The sequence below is a fragment of the Monodon monoceros genome, unplaced genomic scaffold, assembly GCF_005190385.1.
Source record: "Monodon monoceros isolate NGI ecotype Baffin Bay Population unplaced genomic scaffold, NGI_Narwhal_1 Super_Scaffold_13, whole genome shotgun sequence".
NCBI lineage: Eukaryota > Metazoa > Chordata > Mammalia > Artiodactyla > Monodontidae > Monodon > Monodon monoceros.
The window spans coordinates 29,829,242-29,855,020 of record NW_021703769.1 but is presented as its reverse complement, the minus strand read 5'-3'; the positions used below and the strand labels follow the sequence as shown (position 1 = coordinate 29,855,020).

General features: G+C 54.3%; 1 protein-coding gene across 6 annotated transcripts; it reads left to right on the top strand.

The window, feature by feature from the left end:
• Nucleotides 1–1,358: 1,358 nt before the first annotated feature.
• On the top strand, nucleotides 1,359–22,600 carry SIGLEC1 (sialic acid binding Ig like lectin 1). 6 transcript variants are annotated; one of them, XM_029219601.1, is made up of 22 exons: nucleotides 1,359–1,461; nucleotides 5,998–6,073; nucleotides 6,357–6,716; nucleotides 6,985–7,281; nucleotides 8,605–8,871; nucleotides 9,181–9,435; nucleotides 10,919–11,218; nucleotides 11,883–12,140; nucleotides 13,179–13,514; nucleotides 13,788–14,042; nucleotides 14,256–14,558; nucleotides 15,591–15,851; nucleotides 16,010–16,321; nucleotides 17,176–17,430; nucleotides 17,734–18,003; nucleotides 18,091–18,342; nucleotides 18,663–18,965; nucleotides 19,602–19,862; nucleotides 20,640–20,942; nucleotides 21,203–21,305; nucleotides 21,657–21,729; nucleotides 22,383–22,600. In XM_029219601.1, exons 2-22 carry the CDS (start codon nucleotides 6,025–6,027, stop codon nucleotides 22,488–22,490), a joined length of 5,181 nt encoding a protein of 1,726 aa, XP_029075434.1. In that variant the 5' UTR covers nucleotides 1,359–1,461; nucleotides 5,998–6,024; the 3' UTR covers nucleotides 22,491–22,600. The 6 variants fall into 6 exon arrangements, with proteins under 6 accessions (XP_029075434.1, XP_029075435.1, XP_029075433.1 ...); XM_029219602.1 differs by lacking the exon at nucleotides 1,359–1,461 and having other exon boundaries at nucleotides 5,831–6,073; nucleotides 11,886–12,140; XM_029219600.1 differs by lacking the exon at nucleotides 1,359–1,461 and having other exon boundaries at nucleotides 5,831–6,073.
• The last annotated feature ends 3,179 nt before the right edge of the window (nucleotides 22,601–25,779 follow it).

The window sequence follows — 25,779 nt, the reverse complement described above, 5'->3', positions numbered from 1 at the left end:
CAATGGAAGAAATGCAAGAGAGCAAGGCCAAATATGCAAGTACACTTCAAGACTTTGTTTATGTTGTGTCCACTCACATCCATTGGCTAGAGTAAGTTAGTTACATGGCTAGGTCCAGAATCAAGGGGTGAAGGAATATGCTTTACCCACCATGGAGCTATGGGGTAGATGTGTATAGTCTATAGTGGACTGAAGGGTTGGGGCTGGAAAGTTGCACTCACACAGGCCTAGAGTTGGGGTTGTCTCTGGGCCAACAAGTCTTATGTTGGTGTTGGAGGAGGAAGAAAAGGGATTTTGTTTTGGTCCAAAAAGGAAATGACCTAAGGTTAGGAGTGATGCAGGGGCTACAAAGAGGACAGAGTGATAGAGACCTAATCTCTCTGGGGCCTGAGGATTTCAGGGTAGAATGTCAGGAGACATCTGCTTTGGGCCACTGTGGCCTGGGATCCTGGGTCCATCCTGATTCAAGTTTTTATGTGACTTTTGATCTGCACATGTGGGTTTGCCCACAGGGTACAGAGGGCCTGGTCTGGCTGGGTCCCCACCACTACAGATAGGCTGGGGCTGAGTTGAATTAAATTTGAGTTGTGAAACAAAGAAATGTGTTGTCGCTTGGATCCAAGATTGCTTGGAGCAATTAACATCTGCCCCACACACCGAATGCTTGGCACATAGTAGGCCCTCGAAAAAATGGGCTCCGGTATCAGGACAGTATCTTAGCCATGGCAGGGTCTTTCCTCCTCTGTTTCAGCGGGAGTGGGGGTGCTACTGAAATCCTGTGGGGGGGTGTGGGGGGAGGGACAGTGGGAAAGGGAAGAGGGATTAGAAGCACTCCTCTGGCCTGAGGTTGGGCCCCTGTGTTCCCCACAACTAGAGCCTGCTTCTGGGAGGGTTGTCCCCAGAGTAGCCAGGTGCAATGAGGGTGCTGGGAAGGTCCCGAAGGGCCTGGAAAATCAGCACCTTTGTCTAGGTGCCCTGTCACGCTCCCCCACCCCAGGCTGGGCTTGTCTCCTTTCCTGTTGTTAGGAGGAACAGTGTGAAGAAAGCTCCCTTCCTCCTCTCTCAGACTCCCTAAAAAGGCCAAGTGGTGCCCAAAGAGAGGGGTATGGCTATGGCTGGTGAACAGGACCCCTCAGTTCCCACTTTGCTGGATAGGAGGCTCCCACAGGGCCCAAGGTCTCACTTCTGCTTGCTCAAGTCCCAGAGTCCCAGGCCTTGCGGGGGCCTTCCCCTGCCTGGGAGGTCTTTCTGGTCTTGGTGTTCTGCAAGGCTGGCAGCTTCCTCCCTGACCAGCCTCCTGGTTGGGCAGTAGGGCTGAGGCTTTGGGAAAAGAGGAAGCAACGCCAAGGCTGGGTCTCCTCTCCAGGAGAGCCAGCAGCACTTCGAGCTCCTGGCCCTGCCCCCTCCATTCTTCTCTCCTGCAGTTTGCCAGCCTTGCAGCCATCTTCCCCTGTGGAGCAGGTACTCCCATCCCTGGGGCCCGAGGGCGAGCGGAGGCTTGGAGCGGGGCTGGGCTGGGATTTGCTGGGGGACACCTGGGTGTCCAAGCCCAAGACATTAATCAAAGCTGCACTCATAATCCAAACCCCTGCACAACCCCAAACCTTCTCCAACCCACATCCCAATCCCCATCCTAACCATCACCTTGACTCCTGCCCTGCCCAGCCCCAGTACTTATTCCAACCTTGCCTCACCCTCCATTGCATCCTATCCCCAGCCATTTAGTAACAATCATCTCCATCCAGCCCCGGGCCTGACTTGCACGCTCACCCAACACCATCACTTTCAACTCCGTGCCAACCCTAATTCTATTACAGATCCCAGTCTAACCATTACCTTCACCCCTACCCAACTGCAGCCCGACCCTCACCTTCCCCTCATTTCACTTCATTTGTTACCACTTTATTCATCTGAGTGAAGGCCCCCAGCACTGCCCAGCATAGCTTGGGGGAATGGGCATCCAGGCTAAGAGCATTTACAGTCAGATTAAGGAATGAAATGTGAAACTTCTACTACCCATTTCAAAGCCAATAGACCTCATTTATGGATAATATGGCTTTCCAAGCTAAATGTTTGGCCTGTGTTTGGGGCTTTTCACTATTACGAAGATAATGTACTCCCGGAATTGCCCATCTGTACCTGATTTCTGATCTGTGGAGTAGAGCACTCCAGCTGGCTGTGTCACCCCATTTCCCTCCTTCTCCAGCCTGAATAGGGAAGTTGGGGAGAAGCTCTGGTACTGGGAAATAGAAACTGAATCCTGCACCCAGGCACAGCTGCCTACAGTAAAACTGCCTCTGCCCTTTCTTCCCCAGGCCAAACTTGGCCTCTAGATCAGAGGTCAGGGACTTGTGGCCCAGCCAGCCCTCCCAGATGTCCTGGGACACTTGCTCTCATATAGACTTTACCCACTCACTTGCTCTCACACAGGCAGCAAACATGGGTGCCATCCACCCCAACCCAGTGCTGATGCAGTATATACCAGTTCTGGGAGTGGGATTTTAAACTCTGTCTTCAGAGTGCCCAAGACTTGGAGATTGGAGGATGAACCCGGGAACTGTGCCCTCCCAGATGGTCATTGCCTATGGGCTGCAGTGCTCCCTGTCCCCAGTACAGCCACCCCCTCCCCCAGGACCTGCAATCATCCCTCTGCCCCCAGGAGGTGCTGGGTGTGGGTGCCCACCAAGACACCAGCTCAAACCAAGCCCTAGGGGTACCTGCCCCTCAACACCAGGCTTTAAACAAGGACAAGGAGCTCCCTTCCTGGGGTTCTTCTTGCCCTCTCTTTTTTCCAGGAAAGTTCTCTGGGCTGAGGGTGGTCTTTGGGGTGGAACAGGCTGAGCCAATAAGCTGGACTCTGGCGGGACTGACTTCTTGGGTATTGGGACTGGGCTAAGTATAGGTGACATCTACATGATGTGATTTGGGGTGGTTCTAGAAAGGGTCCTCTCAAAAATTCCTGCTCCATTCTGGGGTCAGTATGTCTAAAATCCCACCATTCCTCCTGTAGCTTCAGCACTGCCCCTTCCAGGGCCCCAAATGGGAACATCAGGGGAGCTGGGGACAACATGAACATTGGTGATGCCCCAGCTGTAGAGGAGCTGACCTTGATGCCCAGTGTGGTTCTGGGCCCCAGGGCCACACATGCCCCCAAACATACCCAGTAGGCTGCTGCTCAGCCCAGCATCCAGGCCATAGCATCCAGGTCATGGGCCCCAGCCTGGGCCAGCATGAGCCTCTCCTGTGGCCAAGGACCAAGTGTGGAGGGTGTGGATACATCTTCCTGGGAGAGGAGCAGGACTAGGACTGCCCAAAGAACTGAGGATGAGCCTCTGGGCCTCAGCATATGACCAGACCTGTCTGCAGGAGCAGCCTAGCCAGGGACCCAAGTCAACTAAAGGACGGGGCTCTGCCTGTTCTTCCCTCAGTTTTGCCTTTACTGTGCTCCCTCTCTTCACACTTGGCTAGTCATCCTGACAGGCAGTTCAGGCCCTATCCAGGCTCTAGGCGTCTGTTCAGCCTCTCCCCAGGTGTGCCCCCTGGCAGCTACCAGAATCAGCTGGGCCCCACCCCTGAGACAGATAGGTTAGGGGCTGGGAGATGTCATGAGTTTCCTGTTCCCACTTCCAGCTTCCCCAGGCCCTTCCCGTCAATCTGTAGAGTCAGCATTTAGGACCAGGAAGGATTGCAAAGTTGGCAACATGGGTTTTTTATGTGTATGTTGTAAAATATACATAACCTAACCATTTTTTAAGTGTTTTAACCATTTTTTCAGTGTACATTTCAGTGACATTAAGTACATTCATAATACTGTGTAACCATCCTTACTGCCTATTTCCAGAACTTTTTCATCATCCAAAATAGAGACTCTATACCTATTAAACATTAACTCCCCAGTCCCTCCTCTCTCCAGCCCCTGGTAACCTTTATTCCACTTTCTGTCTCTACGAGTTTGCCTGTTCTAGGTACCTCATATAAGTGGATGCATACCATATTTGCCCTTTTGTGCCTGGCTTATTTCACTTAGCATAATGTTTTTAAGGTTCGCCCATGTGTGTAATATTTGTCAGAATTTCATTCCTTCCTATGGCTGAATTCTATTCTATTGTATGGATATACCACATTAATCTGTTGATGGACGCTTGGGTTGCTTCTACTTTTTGACTATTATGAATAACTCTGCTATGAACATGTGCGCAAGTATCTGTTTAAGCCCCTGTTTTCGATTCTTTTGGGTATATAACCAGGGGTGGAGTTGCTGGATCATATGGTAAGCTATGTCTGACTTTTTGAGGAAACACAAAACTGTTTTCCAGAGGGGCTGCACAATTTTACATTTCCACCAACAGTACATGAAGCTTCCAATTTCTCCACAGCCTTGCCAACACTTGTTATTTTCTGGTTTTGTTTGTTTGTTTACAGTGTGAAGTGGTAGCCCATTGTGGTTTTGATTTGCATTTCCCTAATGACTAATGATGCTGAGCATCTTTTCATGGGTTTATTGGCCATTCGTATATCATCTTTGGAGAAATGTCTATACAAGTCTTTAGCTCATTTTTTTGAATTTGGGATGTTTGGTGTGGGGGGGTTGTCCTTGAATTGTAGGAGTTCTTTATATATTCCAGATGTTAATCCCTTATCACCTATATGATTTGCACCTATTTTCTCCCATTCTGTGGGTTGACTTTTCTCTCTCTTGATAGTACCCTTTGATGCAAAAAAGTTTTTCATTTTGATCAAATTCAATTTATCTATTTTTTCTTTTGTTGCTTGTGCTTTTGGTGTCATACTTAAGAAATCGTTGCCTGTTATTAGGTCATGAAGATTTTCACCCATTTTCTTCTAACAGTTTTATAGTTTCAGTTATATGTGTTTCTGGCATCTCTCCCCTTTGGATTCATATTTGTTGCACCTCTTAGAGCCCCCATCTCCACCAGGGGCACTCTATGGCGGAGGGCCTGCCTTCTTGTCCATGGTATACAGTAGGCATTTAACTCCTGTTTGTAGGATATATGTTGGGCAGGGTCCTTGTGACCCCTGTCACACCTAGACTTGCCCTGCCACCAACTCTAAACCACCAAGGACCACACCCTTCTCTTGCCCACTACTGCCGGGGGGCTCTGCACTGCTGCAGGACACATGTCCTCAGTCCCAGGTCCTGAGAAGTGGGTGCTCACAGCTACCAAGGACAAGGCAAGCACAGAGATGGCTCTGGAGTGGCTAAAGACCCCAAAGGGGAGGTTTCAGCTAGAAGCCACCTTGAAGACTGAATAAGATTTCAGCAGGCTAAGATCATTTGTGGTGAGGCCAGAGCTGGTCAGCTGGAGAGCTCATGGGCAGACAGGATTGGCCCCACAGTGGGAACTGGTTCCAGGGTGGCCCCAGGGGGAGCAGGAAATGGGGGCAGAGCTGAGAGTAGGAAAGGAAGAGCTTTCAGGGTTGCATGGGGAACCACATCTCACGGGCAATGGGGAGCCACAGAAGACTTTTGAGCAGGGGAGTGACTCTTAAAGGCTGCACTTTCGTAAGCGCTCAGTCAAGCCCCATTATGGTCTATAGCTGGTAAGGCTGGTGGTAGGGAGACAAGTCTAAAGTAAGAAACCATCATTTTTGCTGGATGCCTTGGAGCAAGTCACTGGGCCTCTCTGGGCTCCAGTTCCTGGTGACTTGGGTGGCAGGGAGGGGGCAGGGAAGTGGGGGAAAGGAAGAAGCAGCTGTTCATCCTTGAGGGGCCTGGGAAAGCAGAACTTAGGGTGGGGCCAAGAGACAGGCAGAGGACTTTCTGGGGCATGCCACCAAGTGAGGGGGCATTCCTGGGTACAGCCTGAGCTGGGAACACGGGCTCCTGGCTCCCAGTGGCAGCTGCCCTGCCCTCTCACTGGGTTGGCCAGCATACTGTGTGAGGAAACAGGGCTGGGCTCCCAGCAGGCTCTGAGATTGAGGTTCCCTAGGAGGCCTCTGTGTGCCCAGCCAGCACAGTGCACACCACCCTCTTAGGCACCAGAACCAGCGTGAGAACCTGCTATGGACTTCCCGCTCCAGCTCCTCCTCCTGGCCTCATCCATCCCAGCAGGTAAGCGTTGCTGGCCTTTTTCTTCTTATAGGGCCTGGCTTCAGTGAGTCCAGCCCTCTGTTGGCCTGGGCAGACTGGACTGTGTCTGGTCACAGGTTTAGCTGCTGACGTTGAAGGAGGGCATGGGAAGGCAGTGACAGGGAACAGTGACCCTCTTTGGGGTGCCCAGAGGGGCTGCATTGCTGGGGGCACATCTGGGGCACCTTCTGTGGGGCAGAGCGTGGGGCTCTGCAGTGACCCCAGGCCTGCATCACGCTCCTCCCTGTCCCACCCCCCAACTCAGGCCTGACCTCATGGGGCGTCTCCAGTCCCCAGGCTGTGCAGGGCGTAAGGGGTTCCTGCCTCGTCATCCCCTGCATCTTCAGCTTCCCTGCCAGCGTGGAGGTGCCCCACGGCATCACAACCATCTGGTACTATGACTACTCCGGCAACCGGCAGGTAGTGAGCCATTCCGGGAACCCCCAGCTGGTGGAGGCCCGTTTCCAAGGCCGTGCCCTGCTGGTGGGGCGTGCCGAGCACAAGTCGTGCAGCCTGCTGCTGAGGGACCTGCAGCCCGAGGACTCGGGCTCCTACAACTTCCGCTTTGAGATCAGTGAGGGCAACCGCTGGTCAGATGTCACAGGCACAGTGGTCACCGTGACAGGTGAGGAGCAGGGCCACTGCCTGGAAGGGACTCCCAGACTGCTCCTGGCCCCACTGGCTCACAGACCCAACGCTGGTCCTAAATCCAAATGCAACCTCAATCTTGGCCACAGTTCCAGCCCCAGCCCTGTGCCCCCTGGCATTACCCCCAATGAACCCCTCGCATTCTCCTTCCCCTTGAAGCCCCCCTGCCCCAGGCTGGAGTTTCTAGGGCAGGAGGTCTCAGGTGCAGTGAAGGGGAGTCCCTAGCCTCCTGTCTTTTTCCTCAGAGGAGCCCAGCATGCCCACCATTGCCTCACCAGCTGAGCTGCGCGAGGGTGTGGAGGTGGACTTCAACTGCTCCACTCCCTACGCGTGCCTGCAGGAGCCAGTCAGTCTGCAGTGGCAAGGCCAGGACCCCACCCGCTCCGTCACCTCCAACCTCCAGAAGCTTGAGCCCACGGGCATCAGCCACCTAGAGACCCTCCACATGGCCCTGTCCTGGCAGGACCATGGCCGGACTCTGCGCTGCCAGCTCTCGGTGGCCAACCACAAGACTCAGGACGAGATTCACCTCCAAGTGCAGTGTGAGTGCGCTGGGGGCCACGCCCTGTTTACTGAGCACACGTCTGTGGCTCCCCCGTGGAAACAGCCCCTTCTCCAACCTGTAGAAACAGCCAGGCTGCACTCGGACCAAAGGGTGGGGCAGGTGGAGAGAGACTACTAAGCCCTAAGGGCCACATTGAAAGGCTCTCTTCCACCTCCAGTCCCCGAAGCTGGGCTGGGCAGAGAAGAGGAGACACAAAAAGCCAGAGAATTGGGGGTCGAGCAGCAGGGGCCCTGGGATTTAGCCCAGCCCTGGAGGTTGCCACGGAGGCAGGGGTTTACCCCTTTCCTGCCTAAGGCCACTCATACTCGTGACCAGGGTAACACCCAGACATGGCAAAGAGGCAGTGGGAGAAAGTCCGAGTTTTCACTTGGTTATGCAACTTCCCATCACAGTAAAACAGGGCAGCCTGTTCTAGAACGACTGCTGTACACAGGTATCAGGCTGGCCGCTGGCTCCACCATCAACTAGATGAGCAAACTTTGGGCAAGTTACTTGCCTCTCAGAGCCTCTGTTTTCTCATCTGTATAGTGGAGGTAATAGTAAATTCTTTCTATCTCACAGGATTGTTATGAAAATTAAAGGAGTGCTTGGTACCTATTAAGCACTCAAAAATATTAGCTTCTATTATTTTCATATTTACATAGATTAAGCACTTGAAAATATTAGCTTTTTTTTTTTTTTTTTTGGCCACACCTCACAGCTTGCTGGATCTCATTTCCCTGACCAGGGATTGAACCTGGGCCACAACAGTGAAAGCCCAGAATCCTAACCACTAGTCGACCAGGGAACTCCTGAAAATATTAGCTTTTATTAGTATAGTTACATAGAGAGAGGGTTTGGAACAAGATTTAAAGAAGTGCAGTTTCTTTGTATTTGTATTTCTTTGTTGTAACTCAACAAATGAGGTAAACATTCTGAGTGAATTTGACTCTGCCTTTGGCCCCTCCATTAGGTGGTTGGTCCCTTGCCAACAGCTACCACAAGCCACTAAAGCAAGCAGTGTGTCCATGACCCTCAGATAGAAGAGAGGTAATGGACACGTCATGAGGCAGAAAGCCATAGAGGGCAGTGTAGGCTGGACGCTAGGCCAAGCATCACAGCATCAGGCTGTCAGTGGAGAAGGAAGGGATCAGGACTCCTCACAAGGTGCGGGGCAGTGCCTGCCCTGGACGGGGGAACTAATGGGACTTATGATTTATCTGGGTGGGCTTCCTTAAGGCAGAGTGTTGAAAGAGGAGAGGAAAAATGCCCCCTGCCTTCCCTGAGCACCATATTCGACACCCCCCATCATGCCTTGCAGATGCCCCCAAGGGTGTGAAGATCCTCCTCAGCCCTTCAGGGCGAAACATCCTTCCAGGTGATCTGGTCACACTCACCTGCCAGGTGAATAACAGCTACCCTCAGGTCAGTTCCGTGCAGTGGGTCAAGGATGGGACGCACCTCAAAGACCAGAGTCGTGTACTGCAGCTGCCCCAGGCAGCCTGGGCCGATGCTGGCATCTACACCTGTGAAGCTGGGAATGGCGTGGGCTCTTCGGTCTCACCCCCTGTCAGCCTCCACGTCTTCAGTGAGTCCTGGGTGAGCCTGGGTCTTGACCAGAGGGCAGGGAGGTGTCCAGGACATGGCAGCTGAGGGAAACCAGGCCAAGGTGCCTCCTGGGATGGCGGTAAGGAGTCCCAGCCTTGTGTCAGACAGATGACAAACCTCCGTGGCAGTGGACAGGGCAAAGAGATGCGTGGCCAGTCCAGGAGGCTCCTCTGCAGAAGGGGCATGATGTAGAATGGGCAGAGATTTAGGCTGATTGGCTGCAAACCTGAGGGTTTGGGCCTGGAAGTCAGCTGGGTATCCCCCAGTGTGCCCTATGTTGCCCCCACAGTGGCTGAGGTCCAGGTGAGCCCAGCAGGCTCCATCCTGGAGAACCAGACAGTGACGTTGGCCTGCAACACACCTAAAGAAGCGCCCAGCGAGCTGCGCTACAGGTGGTACAAGAACCACGCCCTGATGGAGGACACTCACAGCCGCATCCTCCAGCTGCGCTCAGCCACCAGGGCTGATACAGGCTTCTACTTCTGTGAGGTGCAGAATGCCCAGGGCAGCGAGCGCTCTGGCCCGGTCAGCGTGGTGGTCAGCCGTAAGTGGTGGGGGAGTGGGGCACTGGACCTGGGAGCAGGGCTAAAGAGTAGAGCCCCCTGCAGAAGGGTTGGGGTCGTGGGCTCAGGTGCCCTTGAGCTCACATCTGGTCAAGGCTTTGACATCCCCGGCCTTCAGTTTCCTCCTATTTAAAAAAACTTTTGGGCTTCCCTGGTGGCGCAGTGGTTGAAAGTCCGCCTGCCGATGCAGGGGACACGGGTTCGTGCTCCGATCCAGGAGGATCCCACGTGGCGCGGAGCGGCTGGGCCCGTGAGCCATGGCCGCTGAGCCTGCGCTTCCGGAGCCTCTGCTCTGCAGCGGGAGAGGCCACAACAGTGAGAGGCCCGCGTACCACAAAAAAAAAATAAACCTTTTTATTTTGAAATAAGTTCAAACTTTAAAAAAGTTGCAAGAAGAAAACAAAGAATTATCATATACCTTGAACCTAGATTCCGCATTTGTTAATATTTTTGGAAAATTGATTTTCTCCCTCTCTCTCTAACTATATATTATATGTGTTTGTATATATATGTGCTCACACATGCACACATATACATGTATGTATGTATATATGCACATATATGTGTGCATGCATGCACACATTTTTCTCTACATATACACTCTCTATCCACATGCATACATACATATGCACTCTATAGGTATACATACACACATATTCTATCATCTATCTATCCATCCATTTATATTCCTGAAGTTGCAGGCATAATGCCCCTTTACCCCTTAATTTCTCAGCATGTATTTCCTAGGGTCACTCTCATGCATAATCACAGTACAACGATTGCATGTAGTCAGGAAACTTAACATTGATACAAGGCCATTGTCTAATTTAAAATCCATATTTAAATTTTACCAGTTGGTCCAATAATGTCCTTTATGGTAATTACTTTTTTCTGGTCCAGGACTCAATCCAGGATCCTGCATTGCATTCAATTGTCAAGTCTCTTTATTCTCCTTCATTCTGGCACAGCTCCTCAGCCTTTCCTTGTCTTCCTTGACATTGAGCTCCGACGAGCACAGGCTAGTTGTTCTGTGATGCTCTCAGTTTGTGTTGGTCTGAATGGAGCAGACCGAGCCAGTGCACGTGGGCAGGGACACCGTGGATGTGATTCTGTGTCTGTCTCCCTGTGTCACATCAAGAGGCACATGGGGTCAGTTTGTCCCATTGCTGGGAGTGTTCACTTTGATTATTTGGGGGCAGTGCTGCCCACTGCCAGGTTTCTTTGCCAGTTTTCCCACCTTTAAAGTGGGGTCCCTGGATCCCCACTCTCAGGGTGGCCACAAGGATTGACTGGGATGACAGAGTGATTTGCCCAATCTGGGATAGACACTCAGGAGCTGCTGGGGTCACTGCCCCTTTCCCAGGGCATTATGGGACAAAGTGGGTGCAGGAGTCATAGGCTATAAGGGGAGATCTAGGAATGCCCCTGTTGAGGGTAACAGGTCTGCCCCTCATCTTCACACAGACCCACCCCTCGCCCCGGACCTAACTGCCTTCCTGGAGACACAGGCAGGGCTGGTGGGCATCCTCCAGTGCTCTGTGGTCAGCGAGCCCATGGCTACTCTGGTGTTGTCACATGGGGGCCTCATCCTGGCCTCCACTTCTGGGGAGGGTGACCACAGCCCACGCTTCAGTCTCTCCTCTGCCCCCAACTCCCTGCACCTGGAGATTCGAGACCTGGGGCCAACTGACAGCGGAGAGTACACGTGCTCAGCCACCAACTCTCTTGGGAATGCGTCCTCCACTCTGGACTTCCATGCCAATGGTAAGATGGCCCCAGTGAGGCTAGTGGAAGGAGTCTGAGGAGAAGGCCTTCTCTGGCACCTTCCTCCTGGGAGCCCAGAGGGGTCAACTGAGGGCCTGAACTAGTTGGCTAGAAAAAAATCACATCAAAGATATGAGGTATACAGTCATCCCAGCCTCAGAGGTTCCTAGAAGTCAAGGCAAAAAGGGAAACATGGCAGATTGAGTTATTCCTTTAGTACCCATTCTGACTCTGAGCTTGGAGGGTTCTTCAACGCGCATTCATTTGTTTTTTATTTATTGAACATTTGGGGCAGACTCCGTGCTAGGAGTCAGATGCAGAAGGCCAAATAGAGAAGCTGGGTCTTGGTGCATGTGCTGCCCTTCCCTCCTTCTGAGGCAGACATAGCTAATTGATCAAGCCAGGTTTTTGACATAAGCCTGGGATCTGGCTCAGAATCCTTCCCAGCCATGCTTTAGCCAGCTACTACCAATAAGAGCTGAATTGGCATTCAAGACCAGACCCTCCTGGATCATCAAGAGATTCACAGAGCTGATGCCACGATGCCCAGAGCTCCCTACAATTGAGTTGGGAGAGGGGAACCCGGGGGCGCTCCCTGTAGTGGGTGGCATGAAGCCACAGGCATGCAGGGGAGCCGAGCCTTCCTCTCTCCCTTTCCTGCTAGCAGTCCGCCTCCTCATCAGCCCGGCAGCAGAGGTGACAGAAGGGCAAGCAGTGACACTGAGCTGTAGGAGCAGCCTAAGCCCGACACCTGACACACGCTTCTCCTGGTACCGGAATGGGGCCTTCCTTCTCAAGGGGCCCAGCAGCAGCCTTCTGCTCCCCGCTGCCTCCAGCACTGACGCCGGCTCATACCACTGTTGGGCCCAGGATGGCCATAGCACCAGCGGGCCCTCCTCACCTGCTGTCCTCACCGTCCTCTGTGAGTAGCCTTCCCACAAGCCCGTGGCTGCCGTGAGGAGGATCAGCCCATTGGAGTCCATCAGCCACCCCCACCTCCTCCAGGCTCTCCTGGCCCCGTCCTGCCCTGGGGTCTAGATGAGGAAGGCAGCCACGAGCCTGGACATCGCGGACCTCGACACCCAGGACTGAAATTTGGAGACCGAGGCTGGGGAATCTCATTTCCCAGCCCCAGTTCCATTAGGGCTCTGCCTCTAGCCTCAGACCCATCATTGACACCATGTCCAAACTTTGTCCTCCAGAGCTGGGCCCAGGGACACTGTACTCATATATGTGCACACACCCCATAGGCTGTGCCCTCACAGGTGCAGACACGAAGGCAGAGCCTCTCCGCACAGGGACTGCATCCTGTCAAGGGTGGATGCTTTTGAGGGGCTGACCAATGTTCAGGACATACTTAGCTTCCAGAACACTTTCCCTGACATGTGCAGGAGTCATGTCCGGGGACCGTCAGGAAGAGCAGGTGCCTCTGGGGGGTTTTCTAGTGTTCAGGGTGAGATGACATGGGGACTTTGGCCCCAATCTTCAGAAACTTCTAGGAAAAGGGCATTTTAGGCATTATCTATTCTCACAGGAGCTGGCTTGGAGATCAGAGATAAGAGGCAGGAAGGATCTTGGGGGAAGGGATGGGGTGCAGAGTGGAAGCAGAGAGCAAGACACCCAGGGATTGCTAGGTAGGCACATGCTCAGGAGCACCTGGAGGTTATGCAAGGTGGCTGCTTGCCCATATGGTACCTCTGTCCAAGCTAGAAAATGGCACTCCTTCTTCTGGGAAGATGCAGTCCAGCGCTAGGGCATAGCTTAGCACAAGGGGCATGGGCTGAGGTCCTCCCACCCTTGTCTGTTTGTCCTTGTGTCGTGCACAGCCTGCACAGCTGTTTGCGGCAGCTCTGGGTACATGCCTTTGCTCGGTGTGTTCTGGGAACCTCGCCAGCCTTTAGCGGACCTGTGGGACCCTGGCAGAGGCTGTGGGAGAGTGCCCATGCTCCTCTCCCTACAGATGCCCCACGCCAGCCCATGTTTACCGCCCGGCTGGACCTTGATACTGCAGGAGCTGGGGCTGGACGGCGAGGCCTCCTCTTGTGCCGTGTGGACAGTGACCCCCCAGCCCAGCTGCGGCTGCTCCACAGGGACCGTGTCGTGGCCTCTTCCCTGCCATCCAGGGGCAGCTGTTGCATCTGTGGGGGCTGTTCCCAACGCACAAAAGTCACCAGGGCCCCCAACCTGCTGCGTGTAGAGATCCAAGACCCGGTGCTGGAAGACGAAGGCGTGTACCTGTGCGAGGCCAGCAGTCTCCTGGGCAATGCCTCTGCCTCGGCGACCTTCGACGCCCAGGGTGAGGCGGGTCAGGGAAAGAGTCGCTCAGGGTCAGGGGCTGGTACCTGGGACCCCATTCCTTTGCAACCCCCAGCTCTAAGGTGGGTCTATTGGGCGAAACCACCTTTGGTCAGCAGTGGGAGCTTGCTTTCCTCCCCATGCCCCATGGGCACCCGAGAGGGCCTCCTTCCCACCCCTCCAGGCAGGGAGGCTGGACCACTGGCCCCGGGGTCTGGGGGGAAGACATCAAGGTGAGGCCTGTCTCAGTAGGCCTGTGCTGCCTGTTCTCCAGCCACTGTCCTGGTCATCACACCATCGCACACGCTGCAGGAGGGCACTGGAGCCAATCTGACTTGCAGGGTGGACCGGGAAGCCGGTGGCCCTGCCAACTTCTCCTGGTTCCGGGATGGGGCACTGTGGGCCCAGGGCCCCCTGGAGACCCTGACGCTGCTGCCTGTGACCAGAAGGGATGCTGCCCTGTATGCCTGCCGCATCTTCACCGAGGCTGGTGCCCAGCTCTCCACCCCTGTGGTCCTGAGTGTGCTCTGTGGGTGATGGGCAAGGGCAGGTCTGGGCCCTTGGAGGGTGGAAGGGGTGGTCTGGGGGAAACAGGGCTGAGGTTGGGTTTGGGGAGGCAAGAACTTGGCTCGGGTGTGGGCAAGTGCAGGACTGAACTGCGTGTGTGTGTGTAACGGAGTGTGGCAGGTGAAAGGTGATGAGCTGTGCTGGGGGTAGCCTGAGCTCCCCACTGTCCCTGCAGATCCCCCAGATCCTCCAAAGCTGTCAGCTCTCCTGGATGTGGACCAGGGCCACACGGCTGTGTTCATCTGTACTGTGGACAGTCGCCCTCTTGCCCAGCTGTCTCTGTTCCATGGGGAGCACCTCCTGGCCACCAGCTCGGGGCCCCGGCTCTCATCCCGTGGCCACCTCCAGGCCAAAGCCACGGCCAACTCCCTGCAGCTAGAGGTCCAAGACTTGAGCCTGGCGGACTCTGGCAGCTACCGCTGCGAGGCCACCAATGTCTTGGGATCAGCCAACACTTCCCTCTTCTTCCAGGTCCGAGGTGAGTGTCAGTCCTCTGAAACTGTGGTGGACCCAAGTGCCCTGGGGGCCACTCTGCATATTTATGTATAGATGTATAATATATAATATACAAATGTGAGTATATATACATATATATACACACGCATATGAATATATTCATAGTCTTCATTTATCTATCTATATTCTTCTGTAATAATCCTCCCTAAGTGAATAAACCAGAAAAAAGGAAAGTTAATATCAATAATGCTGCAAAGGCCAAAGAAAAACACATTTTTTTCTCCCACAATGACAAACATCAGTTTTTGAACATTTTCCTTGGGCCTTGATTCTGTAGAGAAATTGAAGGGGCTTGCTCATGGTCACGTGACTGGTCCCTGACACAGTCTGGGCTCTCAATCACCACTCCGGCTGTCCCTCCTTTTTACTCCCTCAACCCTGGTCTCCTCCTGCCTCAGACCCAGGGGGCACTAGGGACAGCCCTTTGCCTGGTCCCCAGTTCCTGGGCTCTCATGACTTAGAGGTTGGGTGCAGAGTTGGCTGGAGAGAGCTGAAAAGAACTCAAGATTACACAGCTGCTAACTTCCCCTTTCAAGCACTTGGTCACCCATGCTGAGGCCAGCTCATGATAAGGACAATGGCACTTGGCATGACCTAAATCCCCACCATTTCAGTGCTTTATGGGGTCAAACCAACATTTGTCAAGAGCTAACATGTGCAGGTGCTGTGCCTGGCACTGGGGTTACAGGTCACACAAGCTGAGGGGCCAGGTGAGGCTCACCCTCTGGTAGGTGAAATACGATTGACAAAGCAAAACCATAACTCAAGGTGGTGGGCAGTGAATGCTAGGTCAGAACCAGGGCACGGGAGTCAGGTGCAGGAGAGGAAGAGGCATGGAACTGCAGTGGGGCCCTCAGTAGTGGTCTGGTGGGGGAGCTGTGGCTCCGGGACACGGGCTTGGGGTCTTGCAGTCCTCATGTGGACACACATGTAGTCCCAGAATGTGGGACGGTATGGCGGAGGGCCCTCACCTGCTCTTGGTTTCTCCCTGCAGGAGCCTGGGTCCGGGTGTCACCATCGCCTGAGCTCCGAGAGGGTCAGGCTGTGGTCCTGAGCTGCCAGGTACCAACAGGGGTCCTGGAGGGGACCTCATACCGCTGGTATCGGGATGGCCAACCCCTCCAGGAGTTCACCTCGGCCACAGTCCATTTTGCAGCCATAACTTTGAGCCAAGCTGGGGCCTACCATTGCCAAGCCCAGGCTCCAGGCTCAGCCACCACGAACTTGGCTGTCCCCGTCAGCCTCCACGTGTCCTGTAAGCACTTTTATCTCGTTCGTGTTTCCTGGGGGATGAGGGAGCCAAGGGCATGACTGGGGAAGGAGATGCCGAGCCCCTGGTCCTGGGCTCTGCCTCCGAGAGTCCTAGATGAGGGACCACCTGGTTGGGCCCTGACCACTGCCTGCTTTGTGTAGATGCCCCTCGCCAGGCCACGCTCATCCCCCTGATGGACACAGGCCCTGGGCGACTGGGCCTCCTCCTGTGCCGTGTGAACAGCGACCCTCCAGCCCAGCTACGACTGCTCCACAGGGACCTCCTCGTGGCCTCTACCCTACAAGGTGTGGGGGAGCTTGCAGGCAGCTCTCCCCGGCTACAGGTGGCTGTGGCCCCCAACACGCTGCGTCTGGAGATCCACAATGCAGTGCTGGAGGATGAGGGCGTTTACACCTGCGAGGCCACCAACGCCCTGGGCCAGGCCTCGGCCTCAGCCACCTTTGATGCCCAGGGTCAGTGTAGGGGTGTGAGTGTGTGTGTGTGTGTGGCTCCTTTAAGAGAAGAGGAGGTTGGAGAGGGTTCTGGAAGCCTGGGGCACAGGCAGGAGGGTTGAACATAGGACAGTCTGCATTCCCACCCTCCTTAAGGGCAGCGGTCTCCAGACCTGGTTTTCATGGAAAACCTTTTTTATTTTTATTTATTTATTTTAAAAATTTTATTATTTATTTACTTTTGGCTGCGTTGGGTCTTCGTTGACTGCGCACAGGCTTTCTCTCGTTGCGGCGAGCAGGGGCTACTATTTGTTTCATTGCAGGGCGCAGGCTTCTCATTGCGGTGGCTTCTCTTGTTGCAGAGCACAGGCTCTAGGCGCACGGGCTTCAGTAGTTGTGGCGCACGGGCTTCAGTAGTTGTCGCGCACGGGCTCAATAGTTGTGGCTCACGGGCTTAGTTGCTCCGCGGCATGTGGGATCTTCTCGGACCAGGGCTCCAAACTGTGTTCCCTGCTTCGGGAGGCAGATTCTTAACCACTGCACCACCAGGAAACTCCCTGAAAACCTTTCTTAAAAACAGAATTTTACATGAATGCCCAGTGGATAAAGCTAATCAGAAAGGGGGCACTCAAGGAGAAACCACAGCAGGGCAGGTGAAGCCTGTAGGGGTCAGGGCGCTGCAGGGGGAACTCTGCTTGGGACCACCTGACAGATGACGAGCCATTTCCTAGGCTCCATATCTGAGCCCCACATACAGGCGGGTCACCTGTGCCTCCCAGAGGCCGAGGGGCTTCCCACCCTCGTGGAGACAGGTGGCTTGCTTTACACAGCCTTCGGTATTCCCTGGTGTCCCCATGCCCTCCTTCTCTCCCCAGCTGTGAGTGTGCAGGTGTGGCCCAAAGCCACCGTACAGGAGGGGCAGCTGGTGAACCTGACCTGCCTTGTATGGGCTACCCACATGGCCCAGCTCACCTATACATGGTACCAAGATGGGCAGCAGCGCCCAGGTGCTGTCCACTCCATCCCCCTGCCCAACGTCACGGTCATGGATGCTGCCTCCTACCGCTGTGGCGTGTTGACCCCTGGCCAGGCACTCCACCTCTCCAGACCCGTCACCCTGGACGTCCTCTGTGAGTGTGGCTGGATGCAGGGTGGAGCTGGGAGGAATGACAACAGCTTGCAGGGATCAGGGCATGGCCAGAGCCTCACAGGCATCCACCCCAGGAACTCAGTACCGAGCTGGCTGATGGAGTACTGGACAAGGAGCATTAGAGTTTGGGACCACTGGGGCAGAGAAGCAGTGCCCCAGATAGGGCAAGTGGAGGCCCTTGGGGGTGGGGAGCCAAGGTCCTCTTGGTTAGAATGCCACCTGAAAACTGGCCTCCTCACCACTGTGGTCCCTGAACTCCTTCTATGACTTCGTGCCTCCGTAGATGCACCCCGTGGCATGCGCCTGACCTATCTCCTGGAGAGCCGCGGCGGGCAGTTGGCCCTGGTGCTGTGCACAGTGGACAGCCGTCCACCTGCCCAGCTAGCCCTCAGCCACGCTGGCCGTCTCCTGGTTTCCTCGACCACAGCCTCTGTCCCCAACACCCTGAGGCTGGAGCTGTGGGAGCCCAGGCCCAGTGACGAGGGTCTCTACAGCTGCTCGGCCCGCAGTCCTCTGGGTCAGGCCAACATGTCCCTGGAGCTGCGGCTAGAGGGTAAGGCAGGGCCCTAGCCAGGCCCACCAGGGGTGGGATCAGTTATGGTGCCTGGCCAGCCCAGCTGACCATGTCTTCTTGGTACAGGTGTGCAGGTGACCCTGGCTCCGTCAGCCACTGTGCCCGAGGGAGCCCCTGTCACAGTGACTTGTGAAGACCCTGCTGCCCGCCCACCCACCCACTATGCCTGGTACCACAACAGTCGTTGGCTGCAGGAGGGGTCAGCTGCCTCGCTCTCGTTCCCGATGGCTACACGGGCTCACGCGGGCGCCTATACCTGCCAGGTCCAGGATGCCCAGGGCACACGCAGCTCCCAGCCCACAGCGCTGCATGTCCTCTGTGAGCGAGTGTCCTTGGCTGGGGGTACCCAGGGTGGATGGAGGGTGCTTCTGGGCCCTGGTGTGGGTGGGCATAGGACTGCAGGGAACCTGGGAATGGACACTTGGGGAAAGAAAGACATAGGTGATGAGGGAAGATTCCTTAAGGTCCTGTGAACCCTGTCTGGAGGAATCTGCCCACAGGACTCCTGAGAAGCTGTCACTTCCCAGAAGTGACCATTTTCCCAGAGGTTTCAGCCTCACCAATGCCAGGCAGGTGGACAATGGATAGCACAGGGTTTCCAAGCAAAGCCCTCAACTCTGCCCTGCCCCACAATGCAGATGCCCCTCGGGACGCTATCCTGTCCTCCTTCTGGGACTCAAGGGCCAGCCCCATGGCCGTGGTACAGTGCACTGTGGACAGCGAGCCACCTGCCGAGCTGGCCCTGTCCCGCGATGGCAAGGTGCTGGCCACCAGCCACGGGGTCCACGGCTTAGCAGTGGGGACGGGCCACGTCCAGGTGGCCCGCAACGCCCTGCGGCTGCGGGTGCAAGATGTGCCCTCAGGTGACAAGGACACCTACATCTGCACGGCCCGCAACTTGTTGGGCTCAATCAGCACCATGGGGCAGCTGCAGGCAGAAGGTGAGCAGGCCAGGGCGCAGGAGGGGCGCCAGTGCTGTTGGGTCTGAGTCCATGTGAGGGGTGGGGCTCCCACAAAAGGGGGCTGGCTGGCCTGACCTGGTGGGGAGGAATAGCTCCCCCTGGAGGGGGTTGCCCAGCCTAAGGGGGAGAAACAGCCTGGCCCTTGGAGAGCTCCCTACATAGCGGGCGGGGCGTGGAGGTATGGCAATGTCCAAGGGGAGCTTGGGAGCAGGGGGGACATAACCTTGCCCTCACAGGGCCCAGACTGCGGGTGGGAGCACTGACCTGCCCTGGGGAAACCAGGGATGGGAAGACAGACATAACCCTACCCTCAGGGAGCTCAGTTTGAGGGACAAGGTGCAGCCCCATCCTGGGGAGTCCAACCTGAGGGCAAGACACAGCCTCATCCATCGAAAAGCTTGAATTGATGAGACAGAGAGGCAGAGCTTTGCCCCGGAATTCCCCGGGGTAAGGAGGAGAGATATCCCTGTTCTCAGTCTGATGGGGGAGACACAGTCCCACTTTTGGGGATCCAGATCCCAAGTCAGACCAGGCTTTCCCATCATGCACAGAGGCCAACCCAGAGACTCCGGCTCCTACAGGCCTACAGATCCCTAACCACCTCTGGTCCTGCAGGTGTGCGTGTGGTGGCTGAGCCAGGGCTGGATGTGCCTGAGGGCACAGCGCTGAACCTGAGTTGTCACCTTCCTGGCAGCCCTGGGCCCATGGGGAACTCTACCTTTGCTTGGTTCTGGAATGGCCGGCAACTACACACAGAGCCTGTGCCCACCCTCGCCTTCACTCATGTGGCCCTCGCCCAAGCTGGGATGTACCACTGCCGGGCTGAGCTCCCCACTGGGGCCACCACCTCTGCTCCAGTCATGCTCCGGGTGCTCTGTGAGTGTGACATCCTCCCCCTGCCCCAGTCTCCCCACATCTCACACGCCCACTTCAGGTCTTCCTCCTCTTCTGTCTGCAAAGAGCAAGGACTTCACAGGAATGGAGTCCTGGTTCAGAGGATTCCCAGTGACTGATGTGTGATCTTGTGCATCCCTGCCTTGGCTTCCTTATCTGTAAAATGTCAGTCCCCTCACCTTGTGAGGAGTACACAAGATAGTACACAGTAGGCCCTCATCAACATTGGCCCCCTACTTTATTCTTCACCAGGGACCCATACCGTATCAGTAAGCTATTGCTGTGTAATAAGCCACCCCAAAACCTAGTGCTTAAAACGACAGCCATTTTTCATTTGCTCACAATTCTGTGGGTCAGAAATTTGGGCTGGGCTCAGCTGTGCAGTTCTGCTAGTCTTACCTCATGTGGCTGCAGTTGCCCAGTGGCTGAACAGAGGCTAGATGGTCTAGGATGGCTTCACCCTCATGGCTGGCAATTGGGGCTGGCTATAGGCTGGGCCACATGTATCCAGCAGGTTGGCCTGGGCTTCCCACATGGTTGTTTTCTAAGGACAGCAGAAGATGCAAGGCCCCTTGAGGTCTAGCCCTGAAGTCACACAATGTTATTTCTTCTGCCTTCAAAGTGAGTCACAGATTTAAGGAGTGAGGAAACAGGCTCTCCCTCTTAATGGGTGGAGCAGCAGTCATCTTGCATGGGGTACAGGGAGGGGAGGAATTTGTGGTTGTTTCTGCAATCACCACACTCCCTGTCTTCCCACAGACCCTCCCAAGACACCCACCATGACGGTTTTTGTGGAGCCCGAGGGTGGCGTCCAGGGCATTCTGGACTGCCGAGTGGACAGCGAGCCCCTAGCCAGCCTGACCATCCACCTTGGCAGTCGGCTGGTGGCCTCCAGCCAGCCTCAGGTTGCTCCTGCCAAGCCACACATCCACGTCTCAGCCACCCCCAATGCCTTGAGGGTGGATATCGAGGAGCTGAGGCCCGGTGACCAGGGGGAATATGTGTGCTCTGCCTCCAATGCCCTGGGCTCTGCCTCTGCTGCCACCTACTTTGGAACCAGAGGTGAGGGGGGCTCTATCTCTCAGGCCACTCTGCGCAGAGGCCCAGTTCTCAGGTCCAAAGGCTTCCTTCTGAGGTCTTTCCTGAATCACTTCTGCTGCAATCAGCTTGTCTAGTCTAGACTGATTTCTTGAAGCTCCTTTGCATGGGGACGCTTCTGAGAGAAAGTGAAACTTAGGTTTCATCTTGGGGGAGTCACCTTAGGAGGGAGCATTGGAGGCCTGGAGCCACAGCCACCCCTAAACCCCACCCCTGTGTTCCAGCCCTGCATCGCCTGCATCTGTTCCAGCAGCTACTCTGGGTCCTGGGGCTGCTGGCAGGCCTCCTCTTCCTACTGTTGGGCCTGGGGGCCTGCTACGCCTGGAGGTGGGTCTGGAGCTAGAAGGTGGACAGAGTTACCTCATCCTTCCCCCATGTTCCTCCCACCAAATTCACAAGCTCCATACTTCCTAGCCTGTCCCTCTCTTTGCTCCAAATTTGGAAAGCCCTTCTAGAATCGTCTCTAAATCTATCTTTCTATAGTTTTCTTCTTTTCTTATCTCTGCCCTCTCACTGCTGAAGAAAGGGCTGGGGAGGAAGAAAGTAGCCTACTCTCCACAAATCTCCCCAGCGCTCTGTGTAGTGAGCAGTCTGGGGTGAAGCTTACAGGGTGGGGGAAGGGAATGGGGGCAGGCGGGGGAGGGGAGAGGCTCTCTAAGTCCACTTTTACCCTTGCAGAAGGAGGCATTTTCATAAGCTGAGAGTGGGTGAAAATTCAATGGAGATGGCTTCTCAGAAGGAAACCACACAGGTATTCGTTCACCATGTGGGCACATGCAGACACAATGCTTGGCTAACCCGCACTGCGGGGCTGGCACCGAGAGATTACTCTCATTTACAGGATGGTGTCTGGGGCTAGGCAGAGACTAGGGAAAGAGCATAGTGACCCAGCGCCCCCTGAGAAGACAGGGGGAGCCATATTCTGACTGGGGCAGAGCAGTCACGTGCTTGCTGCGTGGCTGCCTGAATGACTGGAGCAGACATTCTGAACTGAGCAGCATCACCTCTACTTCCAGGACACATCTTGTAACACGGAACCCCACCTGGGTTTTAGGGTCTCTCTTCCCCACTCCTGATTCTGCCAATCACCTGGGCAGGAGTGAAAGTCTGTTTCTCCTCCCCTGTGATGTGTCCCCTTCTTCAGATAATCCATTTGGTGGGCCAGGGCTCCCAGCCACATTTCCAGTCATGCACACTCTCACCAATCCCCTTGGGACCCCTACCCAAGGCTAGGGACCTGGGGGACTGCCCTCCAGAGTTAGAGGTCATGTGATGACTACTCCCAGAGTCCTCCAGTGACCAGAGTTTTCTCTGTGGGAAGCTCATTGATCCTGGTGCAGCCACATTTGTGACCTCGTCCTGTGCTCTGCCCCTGAGCTGACCTGTAGCATTTCCTGCTTTCAGGGGGAGGAGGTTACCGGAATCTGTGATGACTCGGGCCCTGTGAACAAGGCAGCGTTGGGTCCTGCCTGCCTCCATGAAAACAGCTCTGTGGCACCTGACTTTCTATGACCTGGCTCCAAACCCCAAGAAAAATGGGTGGTGAGAGGTGGAGGTGAACGTCAATCTACCAGGAAAGGTGTTGACCCTGGGGGACTCTGAAGAGAAATGAATTGACCATGTCCATGTCTCTTTCTCTTTTCTCTGGATCTCATCTCTCCATTGATATTCCAGTGCATTGCCTCTTCATATCTTTCTCCTCCAAGCTTACCCTGGACATTTGAGATGGATTAGAATAGAAGAAAAGCTTTCTACATCATCACAGGCTGGTCAAGGCACTCTGTACTAGCTAGAATATAAGCTAGGCTACTCTAACAAGACCAAATACAGTAACTTCAACGTGAGAGAATTTGATTTTTCTCTCCCATACTAGTCTGGGAATGTCATGGTGGTTTAAGATGTTGGAGCTCTGGATCCTTCTATTGTGTGTTTCTCCATCCCTAAAATGTTGCCTTTGATTGTGAAGTTCACAGTGATGCCATTGCATTCACACTTCCTCCAGCAAGAAAAGGGAAGAGTGGAAGTTAAAGGCATGCCCATTCCCATCGTGGCTACAACCCATTAGTTGCGCAGGTAATTTCCACTTACTTCCCATTGGCTGGAATTTAGTCATATGGCCATGCCAAGCTGCAAGGGATTCTGGGAAATGTAGTTTTTAATTATATATTCAAAGGACTCCCAACTATCAACTCATCCCTGAGACTTTGACATTGATGGGAATGCTGCCAGCAGGCCACGTTCTGTCTCAGTGCCCATCTACTGAAGGCCAGGGTGCGTCTTTGTCTATTCTGGTCATGGGCTTCCTGGAGGAGGTAGTCTTTCTCACACAATAAGACTGAGGAAATCAAGAAGGTTTCGTGGTCCCTAGGGAGAGGGAATCCCAGGCAGCTGGGTTGCCTGAACAGGCATCTTGTGCCAGATTTGGCTTCTGGAAGAAGAGAGGCCCCCATTCCCACTCCCCCAGCCCCAGAGAATGGGGAGCAGAAATGGTATCAGCATCCTTGTTTCTGCTCCAAGTGCATTCCTGTCCATGATCAAGTGAGCTCATGTCCTCTTCCTGGAAGCTTGTGCACCAGGGGCTGTTAAGACAAACAAGGGTCACTAAGAAAGAATAACATGCCCCTAGGGAAGTCAGTGCCTGAGGGGAAGCAGTTCTCAAGTGGGCTAGTGACTCCCCTGGTATCCTGGTGGCAGATGGTGGGAGGAGCAAAGAGCCCACCACTCTGGGATTTGAGTTGAGAAATGTGAAGAGAAGTGGGGAGTTGGCATAGGAGCTAACAGGTTGGGAAAAAATTGGAGGCCAGGTGAGATTTATGTAGCCGTGGCTGGACCCTTCCAGTCCCAGGTCCTATACTTATTAGTGCCTGATTGCCAGGCTCTTCCTGACAGTCTATCAGGCATGTCCTCCCAGTAAACATCCATCCTGTGACATAACTGGAATGAGTCTCTTTCTTGCAAGCCAAACTGTTGGACTGGAACACAGAGGATTCGAATGTGAGTAGGGTTTATTCTGGGACACCATCTGCTGGAGGTGGCAGTGGGTGCAAATTATATGAGCTTTACCACAAACTACTTTATGCTCAAGCAATTCGTGCCCCTTCCTTCTCCGTGAGGCTCTGGGCACTGCTCACCTCTGCTGCACACATGACCAGCACTGTGCTTGGCATGCAGTAGGTAAGCATTTAATAAGCACTGGTTTTTCTACATTGCTCTCAAGTGGGAGGGTGGAAACTGTGGACTAAAACCAGAGATGGGACAAGGAGAGAGCAAGCTAGATGCAGCCGGATGTTTTGAAACTGTCTAAGGAAGAGAGGGTGATGGGAGGACCACGGGTAGCCACAGAAGGGATGGCTACTGGAGGATTTGGGAACATTTGACTTGGAGTCTTCATCTGCTTCTGCGCACCTCCAAGGGGACGTAGGTCCACCTGGGATTGGAGGGTTCTCAGAGGGGTTAGTTTTGTCCACCCCTAGTGGTCTGAGGCTCCTCAAGCCTTTTAAATAAACTTTTAATTCAAGGGTAGCACACATACAGGAAAGTGCACACATTTTAAGTGTACAGTTCAATGACTTTTCACAAAGTGAATATACCTATGTAACCAGCACCCAGATCAAGACACAGACCATTACCAGCCCCCAGAGTCTCCCTTGTGCCCCTCTCTCCAGTCGCAAGCCCCCAAAGGTAACTAGTATCCTGACTTCTAACACCATAGGTTTGATGTGTCTGTTTTTGAACTTTATGTGGGAACCATGCAGAATGCCTGACGACTTTGGAAAACTGTTTGACATTATCTATTAAAGCTAAAATACCCCTGTCCTATGACCCTGAAATTCTACCCCTGGGTATTTGTTCAAAAGGATTAAGGGCTTATATCTGCTGTGAGGCTTGTACCAGAATGTTTATAGTCACCCTTTCCCGGGTCACTCTTCAGAATGAGTCCTGTTTACAGATGGTGGGTGTCGCCCATTACACAAACACTTCGAAGGCTTAACTCTCACTGGCTTTCTTCCCAGGACACTTCCAGATGCCCCTCTGGAGAGTGACACTAACACACCATCTGATAAATCATCTTTCCCACCGTGTCATTGGTCACGAACACCAAGCTAATGAGTGGCACTTCTAGGACCCTTCTTCTTCAACTTTGGTCCAATGACCCCAGCCCCTCCTCTGCAACCTCTGAATGTAAACAAACAGTTGCTCTGAGATTTTAGCAGAAAATTCCTCTTACATGCTTGGACACAGCTTATCTGAGTTTGGGAGGCATCCACTTTGCAAGGACTCCAGTCCCTCTATGGCTTTTAAGCTACGTGTCCCCCTCATTTTATTAGCACTGACTGTGTGCCAGGTCCTGTGCCAGGCAGCAAACATTGTCCCAGAGCCTACAGAACTTAAGGTCTGGAGGAGAGAGACAAGGCAATGGGCAAGTGCATTGCTGTGTGAGATGTGGTGCAGTGAGAAGGATAGTGCAGGGGACAGTGGCCGGCTTCGAGTCAGGGAGGGCCCCTGGACAAGAAGACACCAAGGCCACGGTCTGCAGTGTGAGTAGGAGTCAGCCAGTGTGCTGAAGCCTCCCCTCTGCCTTCAGAGTCTGGCTGCCCTGGAGGTTGCTCTGCTTCCCTGGCCCCCAGGTCATGGGACTTGCGCCACCTCCGGGCCATGGTGCACATTGGTGTTGTCCTGCCCCTGTAACCTCTGGAGCTTTCTTAGCTGCCCCTCTCTTCTTCCTCTTCAGGACTGTTTCCTTTACCATGGTCGGCACTTGTATCTCCCTAATTTGCCCTCTCTCAGGATCCACATTCTC

Excerpts from the sequence above, each read along its gene's own strand:
- SIGLEC1 (XM_029219601.1), top strand. The coding sequence starts at position 6,025 with ATGGACTTCCCGCTCCAGCTCCTCCTCCTGGCCTCATCCATCCCAGCA. Across the intron at positions 11,219-11,882 it reads TCTGGACTTCCATGCCAATG|CAGTCCGCCTCCTCATCAGC; the intron begins GTAAGATGGCCC and ends CTTTCCTGCTAG. Across the intron at positions 14,559-15,590 it reads CCTCTTCTTCCAGGTCCGAG|GAGCCTGGGTCCGGGTGTCA; the intron begins GTGAGTGTCAGT and ends TTCTCCCTGCAG.